Source organism: Manacus candei, unplaced genomic scaffold (genome assembly GCF_025592945.1).
Source record: "Manacus candei isolate 608988 ecotype Guabito, Panama unplaced genomic scaffold, ASM2559294v1 h1tg000050l, whole genome shotgun sequence".
NCBI classification, from domain to species: domain Eukaryota; kingdom Metazoa; phylum Chordata; class Aves; order Passeriformes; family Pipridae; genus Manacus; species Manacus candei.
Genome location: NW_026138098.1, coordinates 26,053,763 through 26,075,500, shown reverse-complemented (window position 1 = coordinate 26,075,500; position 21,738 = coordinate 26,053,763). Strand labels below are relative to the sequence as shown.

Sequence of the window (21,738 nt, the reverse complement as noted above, 5' to 3'; positions counted from 1 at the left end):
TCCAGGGCTCATTTCTATGATGTTTTTCCTGAAATATTTCCAACAAGACAAACCAAAGTCCAGCAATGAAAGTCCTCATTGTATAAAATATACGTAAAAGCAGAAGGGTTTACATAACAGTCTTGTAAAAGATAACAACTGAATGACGTAATTTATATAATTTAAAAGTAAAAAATTAAGAACCTGCTTAACCTGTACCTTATCCAAAATTAAACTCTGTATGTTCTTCTCCAAAGAAGTATACAGAATCAAAGAACTTAAGAGAGCAATCATTCCTAATGTCCCTACATGCTACAGTAATCAAAGAAATTAAAGATAATTAGGAAAGAATTCAACATTGGTAAAGAATTCCTTTTTCAGCTGCAGCAAAAATAAAATAGATAATAATACCTTTCTTCCAAATCAGCCAAGATGCATTTAGTATCATGTAATAATAAGGAAGGACTTAAGAAGATTGAGGAAAAAAACATTTAAAAATATTTTGACACTGACATTGACCTCAGTAGATGGAATTGCATTAAGCTCATCAAATGCTGACTAAATAAGGCTTTCCACAGGTGATCATGTGTCTGTGTTAACTATCTATAAGAAATTGAAACTCACTTTCATACAGCTATGATTAATTATGAATAAGCTTTACAATACTGTTTTAAATTAATTCCCTTTTCAGTTCAGTGAAACCTAAGAGGTGCTTAAATTGATTTTGCTTGTACCAACCATACATTATCTCTACTGTAAATCTGCCTGAAAAAGTTCTTCCCCATGTACCTACAAAGGAGAGATGAAGGGTTAAACAAAGAAAAACAGTATTGCTGTGGGTTCCTTTGTAGGTTTTTACCAATAGATGAGCTGAGTGGGTCAGGACTGGATGCCATAAGAGCTGGATTTTTTGCCTAACTTTGCCATTAAGTCAGAACAGCATCAGGGAAAAAAAAACCAACACTGCACAGAGAACCCATTGGTTTCTTTGAAAAATAAAGTTAGTGGTACTCCTTATGTCTTCTGAATCTTTCCTTATCCACTAAGGAAAAGTACTATTTTTAGGGACCTTATTTTAAGTAACTCATTCAACATCCCATAGTCAACAAATCTAGCTGCTCGAAGGTAATCAAATAAGCTTCCCCAGTGAAGATGAATTTGCTGCTGTTTGTAGCATGCTTTAGAGTCCTTAGACAAAAGATGCCTCACAAACTGTAAGCACAGATTTAAGGAACAAAACATTTACACAAAGCCTTGTTTTGGTACATAAGAAAAAAAGCTGAATGTATACAAATAAATAAAAAGATTGATAAAGTCCCTGAGGATATGACAGAAGGGTGGAATAAGAGTAGCCTAAATCTGTGTGGGCAGGACAAACTGGGTATGTGGCAGCTGCCACCTGCAATCTGCAAAGCAAAAACTTTAGAACAAGATGCTGCTTGGCCTGCATGATCTGTCACTCTGTGGGCACTACAGCAGATGAGAATCCTTCAGGTGCTCTCAGACTGGACCTTCCATGGAGCACCAAACCAGACTATTGACAGAGAGCAAATTGCCTTCCATGGAGACATATTCCTAGTGCCTGAGTGAGGATCAGCCTGCAGGTTTGTGGCTGGTGAGAGCACAGGACATGGGTCTGATGTTATTTATTTACCTATACCATCTTGTATGGCATTGAGCCTCGTTTTCAGCTGATATAATGATTTTAATGGAATTAACAATTATTTCAGCTGAGAATCTCATATATTGTCACAATCTTGGACCTGAAAGTTAAGATAAAATGTGACTAATGGTGACTTTGAAGTTTATTGCTATGAAAATTGGCATTTAGAAATGTTTTAGGCCCTGACACATTCCAGGGACTACAGCAGTAGCCAGAACTAAATTGTATACCTGGTGCATCAGCTCATGCATTAATAAATCAGTTGGCTGATATGCTTTTTGGTGGCCAGCTTACTATGACCACCAAAATTAGCTGATCAGGTTTAATTTCTGCTAAAGACTGGTTTCTGCTAATGCTGGTTTTTGAAGCAGTGTGATCAATTCCAACTCAATTCCAACTTGGAATATTCTGTATTCTGTAAAGGTAAAGAACATACTTACGTCTGTCATAAATCTCATACTAAAATACAAAGTATAAACCAACATTTCAAATTTATGAAAATAAATGCCTAAAATAATCAAGTGGGAGAGAAATTGCATTTCTCACCTTTACTGCTGATCAGTTCAGAATGTATTTACCCATGTCACACTTATGCATGTCTTCCTCTTGAAGCTTAGAGGACAAAGAGTAGATATGCTCTGCTAAACAAGGGACACATACCAAGGTGACTGTTCACCTCTGAACTTCACCATGTCACTGTCAGACTGAGGTCAAGTATAAAGCTGAAGGATGGAAGGGTAGGAAGGGCATATGTGCATGGAGGTGGCACACTGGGCTGCAGGGAGAACAGCAGCACCTGGCCTGGCCCCAGGCAGCCTTTTCCTTGTATTGGTATGGTTCAGAAATCCACTCCTGGGTGCCCAAATGCTCATAATGCCTGACTTGCACCTCCCACGACATCAGTGGTAGGGAAAAAGAAAACAAGATAAAATAAGAAAAAAAAAAAAAAAAAGGAAATGAAAATTTTTTTTTAAAAAAAAACCAAACCAACCAAACAAACCACAAAACCAAAACAAAAATCCCCAAAACCAAAAACAAAACAACAAAAAATACAAACACAAAACAAGAAAAAAAACAACCAAACCAAAGAAAAATCTCCAAGAAGATATTGCCTTGCACAGTGGGAAAACCTAGATGCTAAGAAATGCTAGCAGGTTCTGGTGACTGATGCATGAAGTAATTGCTAAAACAGGAGGAACTTGCAAGCACAGGTCTTAATAATTTTCAGCACACACTAGTGATTTTCTTTTTTTTTTTTTCCCTCCTGTGTCTCTTTGATGACTGTCTCATTTCTGTAATTATCAAAGGTGTCTTTCTTGGTCATGTTTTTCTCATCACAGCAAGTGTGTAGTACTAATGAGAAGTTTTTCTAAAAAACAGAAATATACACTGACAGTTTTTCAAACTGTAAACTGGAATAAAAACATTTTTGTTGTGAGAAAGTCTTAGCATCAAAACATAGCCTGGCACCCACTGATTATGAGAAAAGAATGGGTAAAGAAATGCAGGGTTGTTTGAAGGAAAGGTGACTGTTGGTTTTGGTTTGGAGTTTTTTGTAGATAACTTTTCTAAATTATTTTTTACAATTTGTCAGTAAAATCCCTAAGCTGTTTATAGTAGCCTGTGACAGTATCCATTATGTTTTTAAACATTTGGGAAAAAAACCCTTTTCATTAAACTAATATAAAGGCAAGGTGTTGATTCAAACAGAAGGATAAGTAGCAATCAGTAACTTCTCAATATCCTGTATCAGCAATACATTATCAGTGATGCCACACTATGTGACAGAGTTCTCATAAACTGCAGGCTGTGCTCAGCACAGCATTGGTTTCCAATTGTTTTCCCATCCTTTTATCCAGCCTAACGAGGAGAATAATATGGTGGCACAAGGAATTTCTGATTCTCTCTCGTTTTTCACTCTCCATGATATTTTGCTTCCAAGGCACTAGAGCAGAGCCTAACACTCACTGTTTGAAATAAACAGGTAAATTGATAAAAGCACCACAACACAGTGTGGGACACCAAAACAATCCAAAGAAGGAGATGCAGCTTGAACTTTAGCAAAGAAAACTTCATCCAGAAACATACACTACAAGAGGCAGGGGATGCTTCTACCAGAATTACGTGACAAAGAAATGCCAAAGTATACACATGCAAAAACCTGCTCAAGCAAATTCTCAGTAAAGAAAGGATATGACCAACAAAATTACCCCTTACTAGTTTGAAGGCAAGTGCCTTGCATTTTCTATCACCTTATCCTGATACATGAGAGTTGTGCTCTTTCTCCTGTACACAGCACACAGACATAAGGTAAGAATCCTCTGGCTGAGGCTTTCCTGGTGCATTTTCTCTAGAGTGTTATGGAACAGCAATCAAGTCGTGGCTTTTTTCCCCTCCAGTCTCATTTGTCACAGCAAGCTTTATTTATTCTTTCAAGTCAGTCTTCCATAGAGTGGCCTTTTGCATCTACCAGGAAAACAACATGTTACTGAGAAAAACAACAACATTGTGATTCGTGCTAGAAGCAGAGTTCACTGCCTGCTGGCCCTCAGCCCAGATCCCGAAGTGCCCACACTTATTTTGTAAGACTGCATTACTATAACAGCAATATTTTATCAGCAGAGAATTTCAAATTCTTAATGTGCAAAATCTGAGGTTTTTCTTCACTTCCTTTTCATTCAATCCAATGAAATGCATCCTGGCTGCAACAACAGCCCTCTTCTTTCCAGAAGTATTCTGGCACCCTCTTTGATATTGCCTTTTTTCTTGGAATAGAGCCTGCTTCTCAAACCTGTTCACCTTCCTCCACATTATCACTTTCAAACACCTTTCATAACAATTTTCATATTGTGACTATACAAACCATTGAGATCAAAGAGTTTGAAGCTGTGTGTAAACACGAAAAATGGTGAAGATTTATGTGGGAAATTGTTTGGTGCTTTCCAAGCTGGATTTTTTTTCATTTGAGTTCCTTTCAGAATTAGGGATAGTTGCTTTTTTCCACAGCTTCTGCTTTGGTCACATGAGGTGACCGCCTGAAGCCTCATGGTCTTCAGAGGATCCTCATTCTGTTCTGGGACACTGGGGGACATCAGAAAACACAAGACTGCAGCAACAGATAATATCTGAAAACATCAGCTCATAGACTGAACTTTCACTGAACAGTCAAGCTATAGAGAAGCACCTGAATATAAAAAAAGTAAAACACAGCCCCCAAAATATGACAGAACTATCAAACTCCCCTACATTTTATGCAACTTTTCAACCAGAAAATTTTTAAGCAAGAGACAAGTAATTATTTATCATTAATGCAAGTATTGAGTGATTCACCAGCAATGACACTTGTTTTTAGAGGAATTCAATGTTCCCATGTGATGTGAGCACACATATTTGTGCTAAAAAAGATGATTAAAAGTGGATATAGGGTCCAGGAATGAAGATGGGCTACTGAAAATCTGGATCAAAACTTGCAAACACTGAGCCCATGCCAAGTTGAGCCCTGATTAACCAAGGAAAACCCCAGTAAATAGCCTATTTCCTGAAAATGTACAGCAATTCTACAGTCAGAAGTCCCCCTTCTGAGTTGCAAGTAGAAATGGTTTTCAACCAAGAAAAAATGCTGCAGACTTATTGCAAGTAATTTAAGCTCCTTATTCAGCATCACCAAGAGTTCTACACAATGAAACAGTAAGGCATAGCACAGCTTTGCCAATTAGTTGTCGTTTTCCAGTTTTCAGTACTGAAATAAAACTGCTCATTAGGTCATGGATGGTGATGAAACTTGAATTGAGAAATAGAAAAATATATATTCCATCCTCCACCTCCCCAAGTCAAAGCCAATATAGCCATGTGAGTATCAAAACAGCAACAAGGGAGCTAACATACAGCACATGAAAGAACCTACAGCAGAACCAGAAAATGGACTTGGTCCAAACTTGTGCCTTTGGACACTCCTAAGATTACATTTAAGCAGATTTATAGTACCAGCACACAGTTAACTATGAGTGTGCACACATGCCACACTGTATGTGCTGTAATTATTATGGGTAGCAAAACATTGCAGTTCTTTGTAAAGGACCAACATTCTGCTATGATCTGATACACTTGTGGATTGCAGTCTTTGCAGCACTGCCAGCACAGGCAAACTCTGCCATCAGTAACACACAGCTATTCCCTCCTCAGGTGGCCAAAACATTTATTTATTGCCACCCTGAAAGGTCTCCATGTTTGGCTCATCCCTGATGGATCCTGGCAGCAATTGGATCATGGAGGTTGTGGCCTAAGGTCCACACCTTTATTTTACATGTAGTACTTCTGAGGAATACTAAGTATTAAGAAGTACTAATGTAATAAAGTAATTTAATACCATCTACATCAGTATGACAAGAATATCTCCAACAAATTGCAGAAAAAGCTATGGAAATCACTTAATCCACAGTGTCTGCTTAACAGCAAAAGAGAAGAAGTCACAGTGAAACCACTATAGAAGAAAACATTTTATTTTGTCTGTGTGTCTCCATGCATTTTAAAAATTGAGTACATAATCACACCGGTGTCACAGGGAAGAACAAGTGTTTGAAGTCTAAGAGCAGCTTTTTGCATTAAACAAGAGCTATAGATAAAGCCTGAGGTTAAAACAAAACATCCCAAGGGCACTTTCCAAGGCACCACCAAAAAAAGCAGGATCGCTCAACCTTCTTACATGCATATAAAATAACCATTGAAGTGAGTGTTGCCCAGTATGTTTTGTCCACTTTTAAGGGTTGCAATTAGCTCTACAACCCAAAGCCCACTCTCTGGTGTAAAGCCTTGGCACAATATTGGGCTCATGCTGCTGTACTACTTCCATGTGTAAGCGAGTGCTGCTGGCAGCATTGACCAGCACCACACACAGGCACAGCTCAGAGCAGCACAGACAGGGGCATCTGCCTGACTCTGCACAGCACAGGGAAGATGTGCTCTGAGAGACCTGCAAGGAATTACGAAATTTCACTCCCTTTGCTAGCCATTAACCTCGGGTCATTGTACCAGAGGAAAATCTATCTCGATTTTAATGGAAAAAATGAAGATAGCATCATTCATAATCTATATGTTTTCCTGATACATTTCCACATTTGTTGTATTCTTGAAGTTTAACTGACAAATATAATCAAATCTGGCTTCCATCCTATTGTCATTATCAGGGGAAAAAAAGTTATTATTTTTTTTCCCAGATAGGGAAGCTGGTTTTGAGCATGAAGTTTCCCTTTCTCACCAACACTCTCTTAAACAACAAGCAGTATTGGGCAAAGACAGTTTTCAGAAACCACAAATCAGACATCATGCAATTATATTCTGGGTCCTTTTTTAGAGTGCTTCCTCTTTACTTTAAATAAAACTGAAAGGGAACACAGTTTTATTCACCAAAGAACTATTTCCTCAAAATCTTCACTACTTGCTAAATGATTTTAAATAAGAAAATGTAAAAATTCCCACGTATTGAAAAATCATGATTATTCTTTTTCACTTTTGTTTTAACTATTCCAAGTTTACATTCAAAATAAAAGTTTCAACATGAAAAAATGCTTAGTTCCTACAATCCTTGCAAATCCATTCCTAGAGTAATAGTATATATATAATAATGGATTAATAACCACCTTTCCCAGGCCAGGTTACTACCCATGTTGTATCAGATCATGCTGCTTGGTACCTTCTCTCTCCTGACAAGCATCTGCTCCCTTTTGGCAAAAAGCAACTAGAATCCAGTAACAGCTCCCTGTTCAAATCAATTCATTACACATGGCTCCACCTGAGTGTCCTGTAACAGTCCCTGCACCAAAGTTTCCAGTGTCTTGGGAACACCACAGGTGAACCAGCCTAAGAAGTCTAACTTTTCCATCAGCAGCACAGTGCTGATACCACTGAGGTTACTCATCTGTGGCCCAAGACTAAAACACAGAAAGTAGCCCAAAATGCAGCCAACTGAAAAGGTCTCAGCAGTACTTTTCATGACTACTCCATCTCTCAGATGCCAGTCAACAGGCTGGACTCCAAGAATCCACACCATGTCAACTTCCCATCCAGCAAATGATACATCCTTTGCTATCCAATAGCTCACAGTCTTCAGCTAACTGGAAATAAGCTGTTAAACTCTCTGTATATCTATTTTTCCAACAGCAGACTTTATGGCACTGATGAATGATAACTAACAAGTGCCAAGCAAAAGGAGACATCGAGGTAACTTTTAGCATTATAATGAAGTGCAAGTCAAAATATAGCCACTATGCAGATACAGAAAAAATGAAATTAATTCCATATTCATATGTTGCATCAGCCTTGCCATAGCTCAGAGATAATGTACATCAAAACTAAACTGCAGTAACATTCAAAAACAGGCTCTGTTTCCAAACCTTTAGAGCAAATCTTTATATATCAAAAATGGAGGGGAAAAAATTACTCCTTCCAAAGTCAGTGACTTCCAATGACAAAAGAAGACTGTGTTCACAATTACAATTTTAATTACAATCTAATCACATAAGACACATCTTTTGTTCAATTGTACTCTCACAGCTTTCTAAGGAAGTATAGTGCTTCTAATTTTAGGCCCGCAGCATAAATGAGTCTTTTATATTAGGAAAAAACACAACCATTTTTGTTCACCAATAAACAGCTCTTATACATTGAAAAAAATATATTTGTGGCATCATTTTAGTATTTTCACAGTATCTCTACAAGGAAGATACAGAAGAAGAGACATTAGTGCTATATGCTCTAATACCAAGTTTTGCAAAAATATCCTCCAAAATTCTGTGATTTCTTTGGGATTTTATTTGCTTTTTTCCCTTTTCCTCCAAACCATTGTATACAAGTATCTGGGTGAATGGTGAAAAAACCCCATGAGAACTTTTTACTCCCACAGTAGTTTCCCACTTCTCCAAAAATAAACATACCATTATGTTTTTACACTTGCTGTAGGTTCCACTACATAACAGTCTAAGAGGGGTGGGGGTTTCCACTTTACAGACACCATGGTATACTGCAGTATCAGTGCTAGCAGGAAGCTGCTCTCTTTACAAAAAAGGGAAGTTGCCTGCCTACAGCTTTTTGATGTCACAGCCTAGTTTAACCCTGTAGGGGCACATTCACCTTCCACCAAAGTTAAACCCATTCAGTCTTTTCAAGAGTGATATATGCAAGAAGCAGAATAAGGAAAGACAGAGTAAGTGTTGATTGCATCCTTATATATGTCTAACACATAACTAAAAAAGATCACATCTTGCTAATGCTGAAGGTCAAGACAAACTTTGCCTTGGAATAACTTCGGTATTTAGATGGCTTTGGGCTCTACTGAAAAAAGCAGGTTTTGCATGGAAGCTGCACAAACATAGCTGGCCTCCTGGTAACCACATTTACTAATAGAAAAATCCAAATACAATTGTATGCTCCTTGTGCTTTAGGTTCTGATGGCATCTGTAGCAGAGCTTAGAAGGCCTGCCAGAAGGTCTTTGAATATTTACACAGAAGTCATGTTCATCCTCAAAGCTATTGGAGAAGTTCTCCTGAATCAGGAACACATTTACTGTTTAAAAAGAACCACAAACAAACAAACAAAAAATAGGAAAAAAAATCAACATTTTCACTTCAGTTCCAGGAAAAATCTGCAGCTTTTAGCATGAAGGGAAGCAGCATTTCTTCATTGATATTATTAACATGGAAAAACCTTCTATTCTATGAAAGCAACTGAACAATTTACATTCAAGTCAAAAATGCATTTTTTGTATTTCTTGCTTGCTTCCTATACCTCCTTCTGTTTGAATGATGAAAAGCAAAGAAATAAGAATTTGCCTTGAAAACAGTTACACTGAAACAAAATAACCCACAGATTAACTGAGAACACAGGAACCCTAGAAGTTATTTAAAAGGTGTTTTAAACTTTTTAAAGTTTGATCAAGCATTAACTGAAAACAAAATTTATTGATGACACTGAATCACTTTGGAAATTTTTTTCTTGAAGATAAAAGTATACCAAGAGTTAGTCCTTAATTCTTATTGCTTTATGGCCATAAACCCATTATCGGTCTCATAACAGACATTACTTGGTGTGAGATAGTATAAAATACTTATACATTTAGTCAGGTACTATGTTTTTGTGCAAATAAGTATTACTTTTTGTCTGACTTTCGAGGAAAATGAGTTGTGCGTGCTTATTTCCATTTGTCTGTCAAGTTGCCCTTATATTTCATTCCAGTGAGTAATTCAAATTTGAAAAAGGTAAGATCTCAGTGCTAAAGAAATACCTGCTCAGAGAACAGCAGCTGAGGTTAGTGCCACAACTGACGTCAAAGAGCTCCAGCTGTAACAGACCCACGTGGCTGGTGCCAGCCAGCATGCTCACAGCAGCTCTAATTTCATTTTCAGGGGGGAAAAAAAAAAAAGAGCCTCGAAACTACAAACACCTGCACCCAAATCTGCAGTAATTATAACATAAAGTTCAGTTTAGTAATTCAGAAACAGTGGATTTCCTGCAGGTAAAAAAAAAAAGTCCAAGTCCTACTAAAAAACTACAAGATTGCTTTCAAGTTGTTCTGTGGTGAATAATCTCTGTGTCGACAATAACAACAATGTGTCTTCAAACAGCTTAAACTTGGATTTCCTTCAATCCATTTTATCTTAGGTGTCAACAGAATGGTTGCCAGTTTCTCTATATTCTTTATTTTTATGTCACATTTAAACATACATAGTTAAGGATTTATCCATCATCCTGAAGAGATATGATTGTGCTGTCACTTTGCTTTATGCTATAATAGTACTTCTCCAGAAGAAGAAAAAAAAAAGATTTCCTATTCTTCTATGAGCATAACTGCACTAAGGAATAAAATTCTACATTCCAAAGCTTTTAATAAACAGTGTAATGACTAGTTGATTTAGGAATGTAAGTATTGATATTTTACTATATATCACTTCTTAATGATTATTATAAAACTGCTGTCACTGAGGATTGGAGTTGGGGAGATTAACCCCTCCGAATCCTTCCCTATTGCTTTTCTCTTGGCACCTAGTGTTTAAATTCTTCCTTTTCCCCTTTTTTGTATACCATATTTTGTGCTATTTCTTTCTTATGATCCTCCCCTCTCTAAAACTATGCATGCCAAATTTTATTCTGATACTACAATGCATTTTCAGTGCAAAATAGCAGTGTGCTCTGAATAGTAATCCATTGCACCCCTCATTTTAAGGGGAAGGAGGCAAGACACATGACAAAAATCATAGAGTGAAATAGCTGGAAGTCCACCCACTGGGAAAGGCTGGATGGCAGAACCACTGTGCAATGCTGCTGTAAAGAAATGCAAAGTAAGTATTATTTTTCTTTATATGAGTCTTACACAAAAGTTTCATTTTTTATTTGAAAGCACTGGTGTAGGATAATTTGTAGTTAGAGATTTATATTGTTCAGAAATTACACTGGCCGGCCTTAGACTTGAATAAAAATTAGTTCAGACATTAGAGTGCAAAAGAATGAATCTTGGAACTATTTGAAGCCAAACTGTGCACTAGGAAATGCAGGCAAAGACACTGCAGTAAGACTTCACTTAAAAATTCAATACTGTTGATATTTACTTTCAAAACACACCTACTCCCCTTCTCCTCATCCTTTCCTTCCATAACTTCAGACATTCTGTGCTCCTCAGTCATCCACTTCTCAAATCTCATCTAAACATACACATCATTTGTTAAAGTCAAATCCTTCTTATCCATTACTAGTGCTCATCACAGAAATCACGTCCTATGCAAGCCTAAATTAACTGTGTTCCACTAACCTCTTCCAAAAATATTTTACTAGCATATAATCATGTCTCTCTATCTTCTTACCTGCCCTTTCTAAACTATTCCTCCACATTTCCTCTATGGAAATGCCAGTTCCATTTCCATAAAGTTATGTCATGGTCTTTTGCAATCACCTTTGTGCTTTCTTCCTCCCTCATTCCTTTGCCAATTGTTCTGATTCCCTAGTCTCCTTATTTCTACATCCTTATTTAAATTTCCATACCTTTACACAAAACAAAACCCACCTCACATTAAATGATATCTTCAGTAACTACCAAGTACTATCACCTATACAGAAAATTCCTTTTGCTATTTCCTGATTTGACTCTGCTTGGAAGATTTTAAGCTGTAGACGTACATGGAAGAGAGAGAATGTCTCATTTCATATTATTTTACTTATCAAGGATATAATAGCATTTGGGAAACTGATTCAGGTCTCCAAACAGAATACATCTAGAATTCTGTATGATTTAAGAGAGCTTTTGAAGAATGTCTGGTATAGAGTGGACATTACTATGCAAAAACCTATTTCCTCTCCTTCACAACATCCATACACCTGTCTTAACCAGCATTTCAATTCCTCTAAGCCCACGTGCAGAGAAAAGAGCCTTGGTTCCGCTCTAGCTGAAGGATGGCAGCAGTGGAAGTTCCCCGTCAGTACCCGCAGCCCAGCACATGACACACACGTAATGGAAGGCTCAGACTCAGAATTTCCTCTCATGCCCCACCTTCCGCAGTACTTTCGTTTTTTCTGGGGTATAAGTGTCCCGGGAAGCAGGGGGCTGACCACATTCCCCAGCTCCCTTTGCCTGCACAGGCGGAGCGGCGGGGAAGCAGCTCTTGGCTGCTGTGGCAGCGCAGGGACAGGCTCCGGAGTGCCCCGGCTGGGAGCAGGGATGGTCCTCGAGAGCCCGGTAAGTTTGGCACAGTGCTCTGTACTCTCTGTTCCACGGGCTGCCGGTGATTTAGGAGGCACATCTAGTGAGAGTGTCTCTGTGCTGGCTATTACTGCAGAGTTCAGACACCAACAGACACAGAGCCATGCACAACAGTCAAAGTCATTTATGTAACTATGTTGCATTTAAAATCGTGATGCAGTTGATAAATTCATTTGTTACTGTGTGTATTATGTCATACTTAGATCCCATGTAATGAATTGATAACGTCCATAAGGAAGATTACGTGGTGGTGGCTTTGTACAATGGTTTGGAGAAAGGTAAAGAGAGGTTGATATTACATGTTATTGTGGTGCACAAACTTTTCTTTGCTCTTAAGTGGAATAACAGAAAAGACAGAAGCATCTATTTGAATGAATATTCACTAAGTGAGATGGTTTCAATATTCTGAAGGCAGGTTTAAAGTGATGCAGTGCACTGAGAAGTCATAAACACAGAATCAAAGTTCTCTTTGTAGGGATTTTCGAATTTGTCTTTTGAAGTTCAACCCATCCCAAACTCAGATGATGCTCCCCAGAACACCAATAATCAAATTTCAGATATTTGCATCAAAGATAGGTATTTTGTCTCAAAGATTTCATTCTCAGTCCCTTTTATTTCCTCCAAGTTTAGGAACAACACTGAAATTTCAAGACTAACAGGCATTTGAATTGCAGCAAACATACACCTGCTGTTAGTTTATGCAACAGAATAAAAAATATTTTCTGTTAGATCAAAACAATAGGTTTTGATATATTACAAATAAAAACAATTATAAAACTTCTGCTACTTCAAAAATGCTATCCTAGTACTTTACAGGGAAATAAAGGTTTTTGCTGTAACAAATAAGATCCAGTCCTGCACTAAGTTTATCCATCTGGCAAATTTAAGCTTTAAGTGGATTGGTAGGGACCTGATGCACAGAAGTCGTGCAATCCCTTGAGAAACGATTTTCAAATTAACTAATAAGATATTGCACTGCATACAGCTTATTAGAAAGAAACAGTGAGAAGCAACAGAACACAGCTACTATGCCTGGGATTTAGAAGCTGGATTTAGCTGTCATGTCCATAATTCCTAGTGCATTTGTTATGTAAAGGAGTAGGTGAGAGGAGGGTTTAGTTTCATATTAGGGAAAGTAAAAAGGCTCTACAGAATGTAATTGCAGGATTAGTAAAATGTATAAGGCAGCTTTGCTCCACTATTTATATATCAAGGCAATTTATGGAAATCCTCACATACAAAATTTCAATAATTGGTTCACATAATTATGCAGAATCATAATAATGAGGTTCAGAAACAACTTGCTCTTAAATTAAAGGACAAGCAATATAATTTTTCATATTAAAATATTATACGTATAGAGAAGAAATTGGCAAGTTTTCACATGATACTTTAAAGGTTAGCTGCCCAAAGAAACAGAATACGATTTGAGAGCTTCTCAACCAACACTGATAGTTATTATAGTAATATCTCTGCAACTTTCCAGATATCCAAACAATCTACATGGTCACAGGATTTCTATGCATGAGAACATTTTGACAGTAATTGCCATTCATCTTGAGGGGGAAAAGTTAAAGGCAGAGTTTAGAGGTAGCATCACAGGATGTGGACAACACTTAAAAACAGAGAACTGATAAAGTCAACAGATGAGGTGAGTAGTCAAAACACAGAGGGTCTTGTTGAACCTTGCTGGGCAGAGAAACAGGAATCATAAGAATTAAGGGTGGAAACTGTCAGGTTTGGTAATGGTACTCTGAGCACAGAAAATGAAGCAAAGCTGCCATTTCAAAACTAGAAGGGCACAAAAATTTGAGACTGCACACCAGAACACATCAGTGAACACTACTGAGGTAGCACTACATTTAGGATAAAGAAGTACTAAGGGAGCAAACCACAGGACAAACCAAGTAAAAATCATTGACTTTAGCCTCATAGACAAGTCACATACTAGTGGACAAGTTGTATGTAATTGCAAAAAGGGGCAATTCAAAACAAAGTATAAAACCATTACATAGGACTGAAGTGAAAATGTTTTACTTGGAAAACATACACAGTACTGCTTTCAGAACCTTCCCACCGAAACAGAAGTTACCATCTTTTTTAATGCAGGTGACAGAGGAGCTGAAAATACAATACATGCATAAAAGGCTCACTTGAAAATGAGGGTTATTAAAATAACCTTTTGATGTTTTGACATGTAAGTAAAGACATCTAGTTTCAACCTTTAGCTGCGGTTGTCATGGACTTAGATTACCCTTTCTCACACAGCCATCCTTGCACAAGCCCTTGCACAACTTCTCTCCTGTCCTAAGGAGACACAGATCAGCCTTGCTGTCACATCCCATTAGGAGCAAAGCTGATAAAATGCACTGGGATCCCAAGGTGACATAGTTTCTTTCATTACGTTTGTCACAATATTGATTAGATTAGGCCTGAAGTCCATCTTTGGCCTGCTACTGACCCATCACATCTCCTGGGAAATTCTGCAGAGTAGGAAACAAAATTGAAAACGACTGGAACAATAGAGATGTTCAAGATGGTTATAGCTCATGGGACTCACACAGATGTGACAAGTACTGATTTTTATTAACTATACATCCTAACACATTAATCCCAAACTTGATGACTACATATTACATTATCTTTTTTACAATAGTTAGCCTTCAGGAACTTAATAGCATGAAAATAATTCACCAAATACCTTTATTTCTTTCACTGGAATAAATAACAACATGGTCAAAGTGCTGCCTCGCTCATTTCAACTTTCAAAAATTTCAAGAGTAAATAAAGAATAGGTCAGTTTGCTCTCTGTGGAGCCTTATACCAATTTTCTTCTGCAGTATGTTTTTAGTTTTAGATGTTTCACTTATGCAGGATGGCTGAAGATGTTTCAAATCAGAGAACTGTACAGCTGAGCCATATGGTTAGGCTTTCACCTAATCGTAGCAGTTAATAGCTAAAGACCCCTACAGCTGTTCTTATGTTTTCAACAGACTTTACTTATTGGTATTAAACACTTCTAATATAATACATGCCCTTTGTTCACATAAATTGGACAGTTCTGAAGTCACAAAAGACTACTTTGAATAACGAAATATTTTTTGATACAGACAGAATGGAAGCTGGAGACTTTATTTTTTAACTTTTTATATTATTAAGTCATTTTTTCCTCTTTCACATATGGGCTACTTTACAAATACCATCAGTAGGCACACATTTGAACTCCTGAGCAATAAGTTCAGTCCTTTTACCTACACCTCTACCTTCCACGTATAACACCCACTCCCTCTAAAACTATACCTTGAATTTTCCTTTCTTCTAAAGTGTGCCCTCCTTCTCCTTATCTTTGCACAGCTTTACAAAATAGGACAGCTAAGCAATTAGCATCCCACAAGTAAAATAAACATTCCTGTTTGCAGTAGGGAAGCTGCAGTACATCTGTCCCACTCAGTAACACCCCCCAACACAAGATGACACACAGTAGGATAGCCTGGAAACCACAGGCTCTCATGGAACAAGAGCTTCAAATTTGCTTTGAAAGACAAGGCAACATGAAGCAGAGCAAGAATTATGTATTTCACTACAGTTTAGCCTAATAGGATGTTACATCTAGATGCTGGATTTCTTTTATTTCTGTGGGACTAGAAAAAAACATCAGGGAAAAAGGAAAAAAAAAAAGAAATCCGAGGTTTTCTTCTCTATAAAATGTAAATGTACATATAAAAATACACATTCCAGGTTTCCGCTTTGATCCTTTTTACAACTGCTAAGCTTCCTTTAAAATTAAGTCCAAAAAATCCTTTCACCCTGTACTTAAACTGGTCATGCTTTTTTCCAGTCAGAAAGCAAGGAGTAGAGTTTCTCTTAATATAATCCTAGTGTTTTTTTTTTAATAGAAAGCTTTTGTATATTACTGAAAGGTTTTGTATATTACATGAGAAGACATGTAATTAACATTCCTTCGAAAAAGACTTTAAAAATTAAGGAGGAGCAGAGAAAGAACAATACTTGATTATGAATTCAGTAATTAAACTTGTTTTAAATACACTCTAGGATACTTAAATTGAATGAGATTCATCTGTCTATACCCATAAAGTTTGTACTCCAAGCTCCAATAAATGCAAACAATACATCTTCATGCTCTGCAGAATCCTACCTGTAGGTTATTACTGTGCAGACTTCAATTAAGACACAGTAACAGCTTTTACACTGAAAAAGTATGGTTTGCACCTTGAGAACGTAAAAAACCCAGTCTTCTGAGGATTGCCCAGGGACAGTGGATCAATTTTTTTATGCTTTAAGGGCTGAAAATTGTGGGAGGACCTTTCAGCCAGAATTAGAGGACTTTTCTTTGGAAGGGTACAGGTCATCTCCCAAATAAAAATGCTTAGAAAATCCCTTCCTGCATTATTAAACGATATTCTCTAATTACATTGCAATTATGCCCTTGCCCATAACGTTACAATAGAAGTAGTACAACAGCTGCATCTCTCATACACTACAAAATAAGAAAATCCTAAAGAAAAAAGTGGTCATTCCTCAATGACCATTCCTCAATAATACAGTATACAATTTTAAAAAATTAAATAGATGTTTTTGTTGCACACAGATACTTTTGTTTTAAAAACACAACCATTTATTTTTGCCCAGAATAGAAGACACAAATCTAAGAGGACATTTGCACTGAAACCCTTCATTCATAATAACACAGGAAGCATAGGAAGCGTAATTCATATTAACATAGGAAGGAACATTCCTTCCTCTTAGAAAGTGATATGCAGTACATGTGTGGAGAAAATAACTTTTAAAGCTATTTAAAACTGAAGTTTTAAATAGCTTTAATGTCAAAGATTATTGCATCCTCTATTTGGCCTTGTCTCACTTCTGTGTTCCTACTTCTTCACTCTCTTTTCTGCATTCCATCCTTACAGGTATTACTTTCCCAGCTCATCCACGTTTCCTGCTGTTGCCCCCAGCATGTACCTGCTCTCTGCCTTGATCCCTTCTCCACACTAATCTGACTATGTAGCCCAGCTGTCTTGCAGCATTCTTAATTACATACCTCTCCTATCCTATCAATTGCTGACCTCTTCATTACCACTGCTGGGTTTGGTTACCAGGAATTGGATTTATTTCCACACCCTGCTTCCCTTCACTCCCCATCAACTTCTTGTCTAAATGAAGAGATTCACTAGACTCTCACACACAAGCTTTAGCAAATCTCCAGCTCTGCCACCTGGTATTTGCAACACAGAAAGAAGAAACATTAGCTGGAAGCTGAGAGTTCTTGCACTGTGTAGGTCTGCAACAGAAATGGACTTGACACAGATGGTTTTGTTTGATGGTTTCTAGTGTCTCTTCCCACTAGAAGGAACAGAAAGCTAAGACATCCTAAAGCTGGCTCACAGCTGTATAAGTTTGCTACTTTGCAAACTTCAGAAGGAAGAGGGTGAACATGCAAAAAGCTATGTCAATCACTCAGACTATGCACAGCTTGCTTGTGTCAGGGTGCTTTCCTCTCCCTGGTGACTGTTTTAGGCAGAGAATCTAAGATAGAAATATGTCCCCTGACCACACTCCCTTCTCACCTGCCGAGAAAGAGCTTCCAAGTTTGAAAAGTACTATAGAGCACGTAAAAAGTGTACAGGAACCCACTTCTTTGAAATTGCTGACATTTTGGAAGATGAAAGAAACTTGAAATCTCCAGGGCTCTAGCCTTACAGGCACTAAAAAAAAAAATAAATCCCTTAAAAAAAAAAAGAAATAGAAGGAGAAAAACTGCCTATCTCTGTATTTAGTTCATATATTTAAATCTCTTGAAGAAAGAAATAGATTGAGAAAGAGACAGTGAAAAATAACAGACTGATTTTCTGATATAAGTTTTAATTCTTTTTTTTTTTTTAAGGACAAACAGATCTTAAATTGAAATAAGTATAATCTGCAAAAGCAATATGAATACAATTTATCCACCGAAAGGCAATAAGTTAGGAAAATACAGGCCTGAAATAGGCTGGCCAAAATTTAATTTCTTTTCAGGACATGTTTCAACATGTTTATTTTCAGCAGTAGGCATCCCATTACTGTTTTTGCCACCAAGCAATAGCAGAAATGCATGTTGTTTGTTTGCTTGTTTGTTTGTTTTTAATTCTGTGCCTTACAACACAGAGTAACTTAATTCTGGAACTGCTGTTGTAAGTCTCAGTAACATGCAACCATTTTAGCCAAACTGGACACAGAGGGTAGCATTATCTCACGTGCTGATGTTTGCAGATTTGGGGCTGAATAATATCTATCCCTAGCTCTGGTAATCACTTGAAATGAGAAGAGTAAGTCTGCAGTCATGTGGTAGGTGGGCAAGTTAGGATGGCAAAGCTGCAGCCAAACACAGTAAGGTGAGGTGGGGCATGACCAGACCCAAGTTCTCTCTGCATTGTGCCCAGATCCATGGGCAGAGATTATGGATAAATCAGAGCAATTGCCAGGTTTCTCTGACTTGTGTTATGGGGTATCTGTACATATTTCAGGACTATAAAGCAGAAGGCAGTACTGAACGCTTTCAAATTATAACCAGAGTCTAGTTTAGACACATATTACATTACCTTCTGTCACATCTTTTGGCCTTGCTTTTGCCACAAGGAAAAAAAAAAGCTCTCAAAACCCTGTTTGTTTACTTAAATGTGAGAAGGAACTGGTATCCCCTTATATTTTTCATTTCTGAAGGTCTTAAGGGATGAGTGAGGACACACAGTAAATAAATAGCTTAATAGACTGTAAACAAGTAAAGCTTTGCCTCTTGCAAAACTATAGTCAGTGTGATTAATGTTTCAGGAATTATATTAAAGTGCAATAACTTTCCCTGTAGACTGGCAATACCCAGGAGAAAAGTGTCTCTGCCTTGAATGAGACCATGAAATTTGATTTGCGTATTCTAAAGAAAGAAATAGTAATCTCTTAATTTAGATAGATATCTTTATAAAAGCAGCATCTTCCTGTTTTGATCACAAATTAAACAATAGAAAGTAAATAAAGAAGTCAGGCTAAGTGAATGAGAGAATCTGCATGAAGCAGTCCTCCCTTATAATAAAAAATAATAAATTGACAGGCGTTACATCTGCTCAGCACTTTCCAGTATTGTGACTCAGAACTGCACTGTAAAAGCTATACACACTGCTAACAGCTCCTTTCTTAAAGGCTTATTTGTACTAAAGAAAACTTGCCAACTGAATAGGGAAGAATTTAGGGCATCAGTTACTGCTGGGCAAAGATAACATCTCAGAAACTTCTGGGGTTGCCATTTGCCCTTACTCCTTGGTACTCTCTCACCATTCCAACCAGTAATCAGGCACTTGATGACTGATCTTAATTTTTAGGGAACAGATCCTATCAGGTTATGACTAGTTAAAGAATACAGGAAGGTCTATAAAAATTAAGATCAAATGTAGTGTACACGCATGCACAGATGTAATCAGCACTAAACCAGTGCTCCAGGCAGAGGTGCCCTTACCAGCTCTCCCCCTCGCCATTGGCTTGGTAAGGCTGGCTCTTCCCAAAGGCTGTCTTTCCCACTCTGTTCCCATGACAGCAAGCTCAAATTTCACCACAAGTTTAGCAACTCTTTTCTGCACCATAGTCACTGATTAATGCCCTGACCCTTGACTCGATAACCTCAGCAGTAACAAAACAGAAGGCTCTGGGCTCACAGCCCCAAATTTTAAATTGGTTTAAGGACAGACCTTCCTGTGTGGCAACAGTGGGACTTGCAGGGATGTTTTGTGTGAATAAATAGAGGTCTTTTTTATCCCCCTTAGCCTTTTCTGAAGTTTAGTAGCAATAGAAAAGTGAATAGGTAACTGTTCTCTCACAACCTTAAATAATTCAAAGGATCGCATTTTTTGCCTACCTGAATAATCCAGAGCAGCCCATGTAACAGTAAACAAGCTTTTAATCAATTCTAAAATCATAAGAATATAGAAGATAGATGACACTAAGATTTAATTTAGTTTCTATTGGGTAGAATTTAATAGAGCCTAAATGCTTCTCTCTCAGAAAACTGAAATAGGAACCCAAGTTTTAAATAAACTTCTTCCAGGCACAGCTGCAGGGAGCAGTTCACGATCAAGCAGTCCTTGAAATTTCTGCTGCCATTTGCTGTTACAGCAAAGCACAAGTTTTAATTACTGCAAGGAGCTTCAGCTATGCCTAGGAGTTTTGTTCTTCCTAGTGACCCCAACTGGAAAAACCCTGAAAAAAAACCAGGTCATTGCACCACAGGAACTCAAATAATCCTTGTGCTTCCAGAGAGGTGAAGCCAAGCAGTGCTGCAAAATGGAAGTCAAGTGTTCAGATGACACTTGGCAAGGAAGCAACTGGTGAAAGGTCCAGGTCATCCGGGCTCTCTTTCCAGCCCACAATTCACCTAGTGCACAATTCACCTAGTGCACAATTCACCTAGTGCACAATTCACCTAGACTCAGGCCAGCTGCTTCCAGTTCTGCCTCCCTCAGGCTCCCCATATGCAATGCTAAGAGGCTGGGAACTGCAGCCAGGACACCCCCTCACTGCCAGGCTTGGGCACAGCTGCACCATGGGGCCTCAGGGCACTGCTGGGGCACATGTGCACACACACAAATGTCAGAGACAGGTGTGTTGGGAGAGTTAACCCAGAATTTCAGTGGCCTGTTGGAGGTACGAGGGAATAGTACTACATTTAAAAGCAATGCCAGTACCAAGCAATGAGAGAGGAAGAGTTTTATACTTTAAAACCTTGATTTCCTGATCTCTCAAAGGGCAGAGAGTAGCAAGTAGGACTGTAAGGTGGCACAGCCAGGTGGGAAGCACTGGGGCACAAGGCTCAGCAGGGAGGCTGAGAGAGTCCAGTGGCTGCCTCAGGAGCCTGGTCAGAGGAGCAGTCAGAGGTCACAGCCCCAGCACCGTCCTGGCAATCAGCAGTGCCCTTCTCTGACTTGGAATGATGGCAAGGAGAGATGCTTGCTAGTATAAAAACAAGCCTGGAGAGCAGAAGCCAGCTCTTCCCCTCTACTGTGTAGGCTGCTCTGGAGCGTGCCAGCAGGCACTGCCACCGAGCATCTGGAAGAGCAGGCACAGGCAAGACCACAAATATGTAGCCTTAAGGATATTCACCACTGACACAGGAACAACCAGACTGTCTGTTCACATGCCAGTGACTGAGTCACAACAAGCTGGTGCTTGGTTTGGCAGGTTTCACAGTCGCTTGCTGCAGTGGTGTCCTTGGCAATGCATTAGCATTTTACAGGACTACTGACCTCCACTTGGAACACACCTTCATCCCTGTGTTCTGACCCAATTATTTTAAATCCTCAGTGAAGTTATTTA

General features: G+C 38.2%; 1 protein-coding gene across 3 annotated transcripts in view; it reads left to right on the top strand.

The window, feature by feature from the left end:
• Window positions 1-21,738, top strand: part of RASGEF1A (RasGEF domain family member 1A) — a 159,173-nt gene that overhangs the window by 94,696 nt on the left and 42,739 nt on the right. Inside the window, exon 2 of one of the 3 annotated variants that reach the window (XM_051800917.1) lies at window positions 10,858-10,972. The exons of 1 other annotated variant lie outside the window; for it this stretch is intronic. In XM_051800917.1, coding sequence (XP_051656877.1) covers window positions 10,931-10,972 — 42 coding nt within the window. In that variant the 5' untranslated portion in view covers window positions 10,858-10,930. Of the gene's footprint in view, window positions 1-10,857; window positions 10,973-12,183; window positions 12,361-21,738 lie in introns of those variants that run through there. One more of the 3 variants, XM_051800915.1, reaches the window with a different exon arrangement.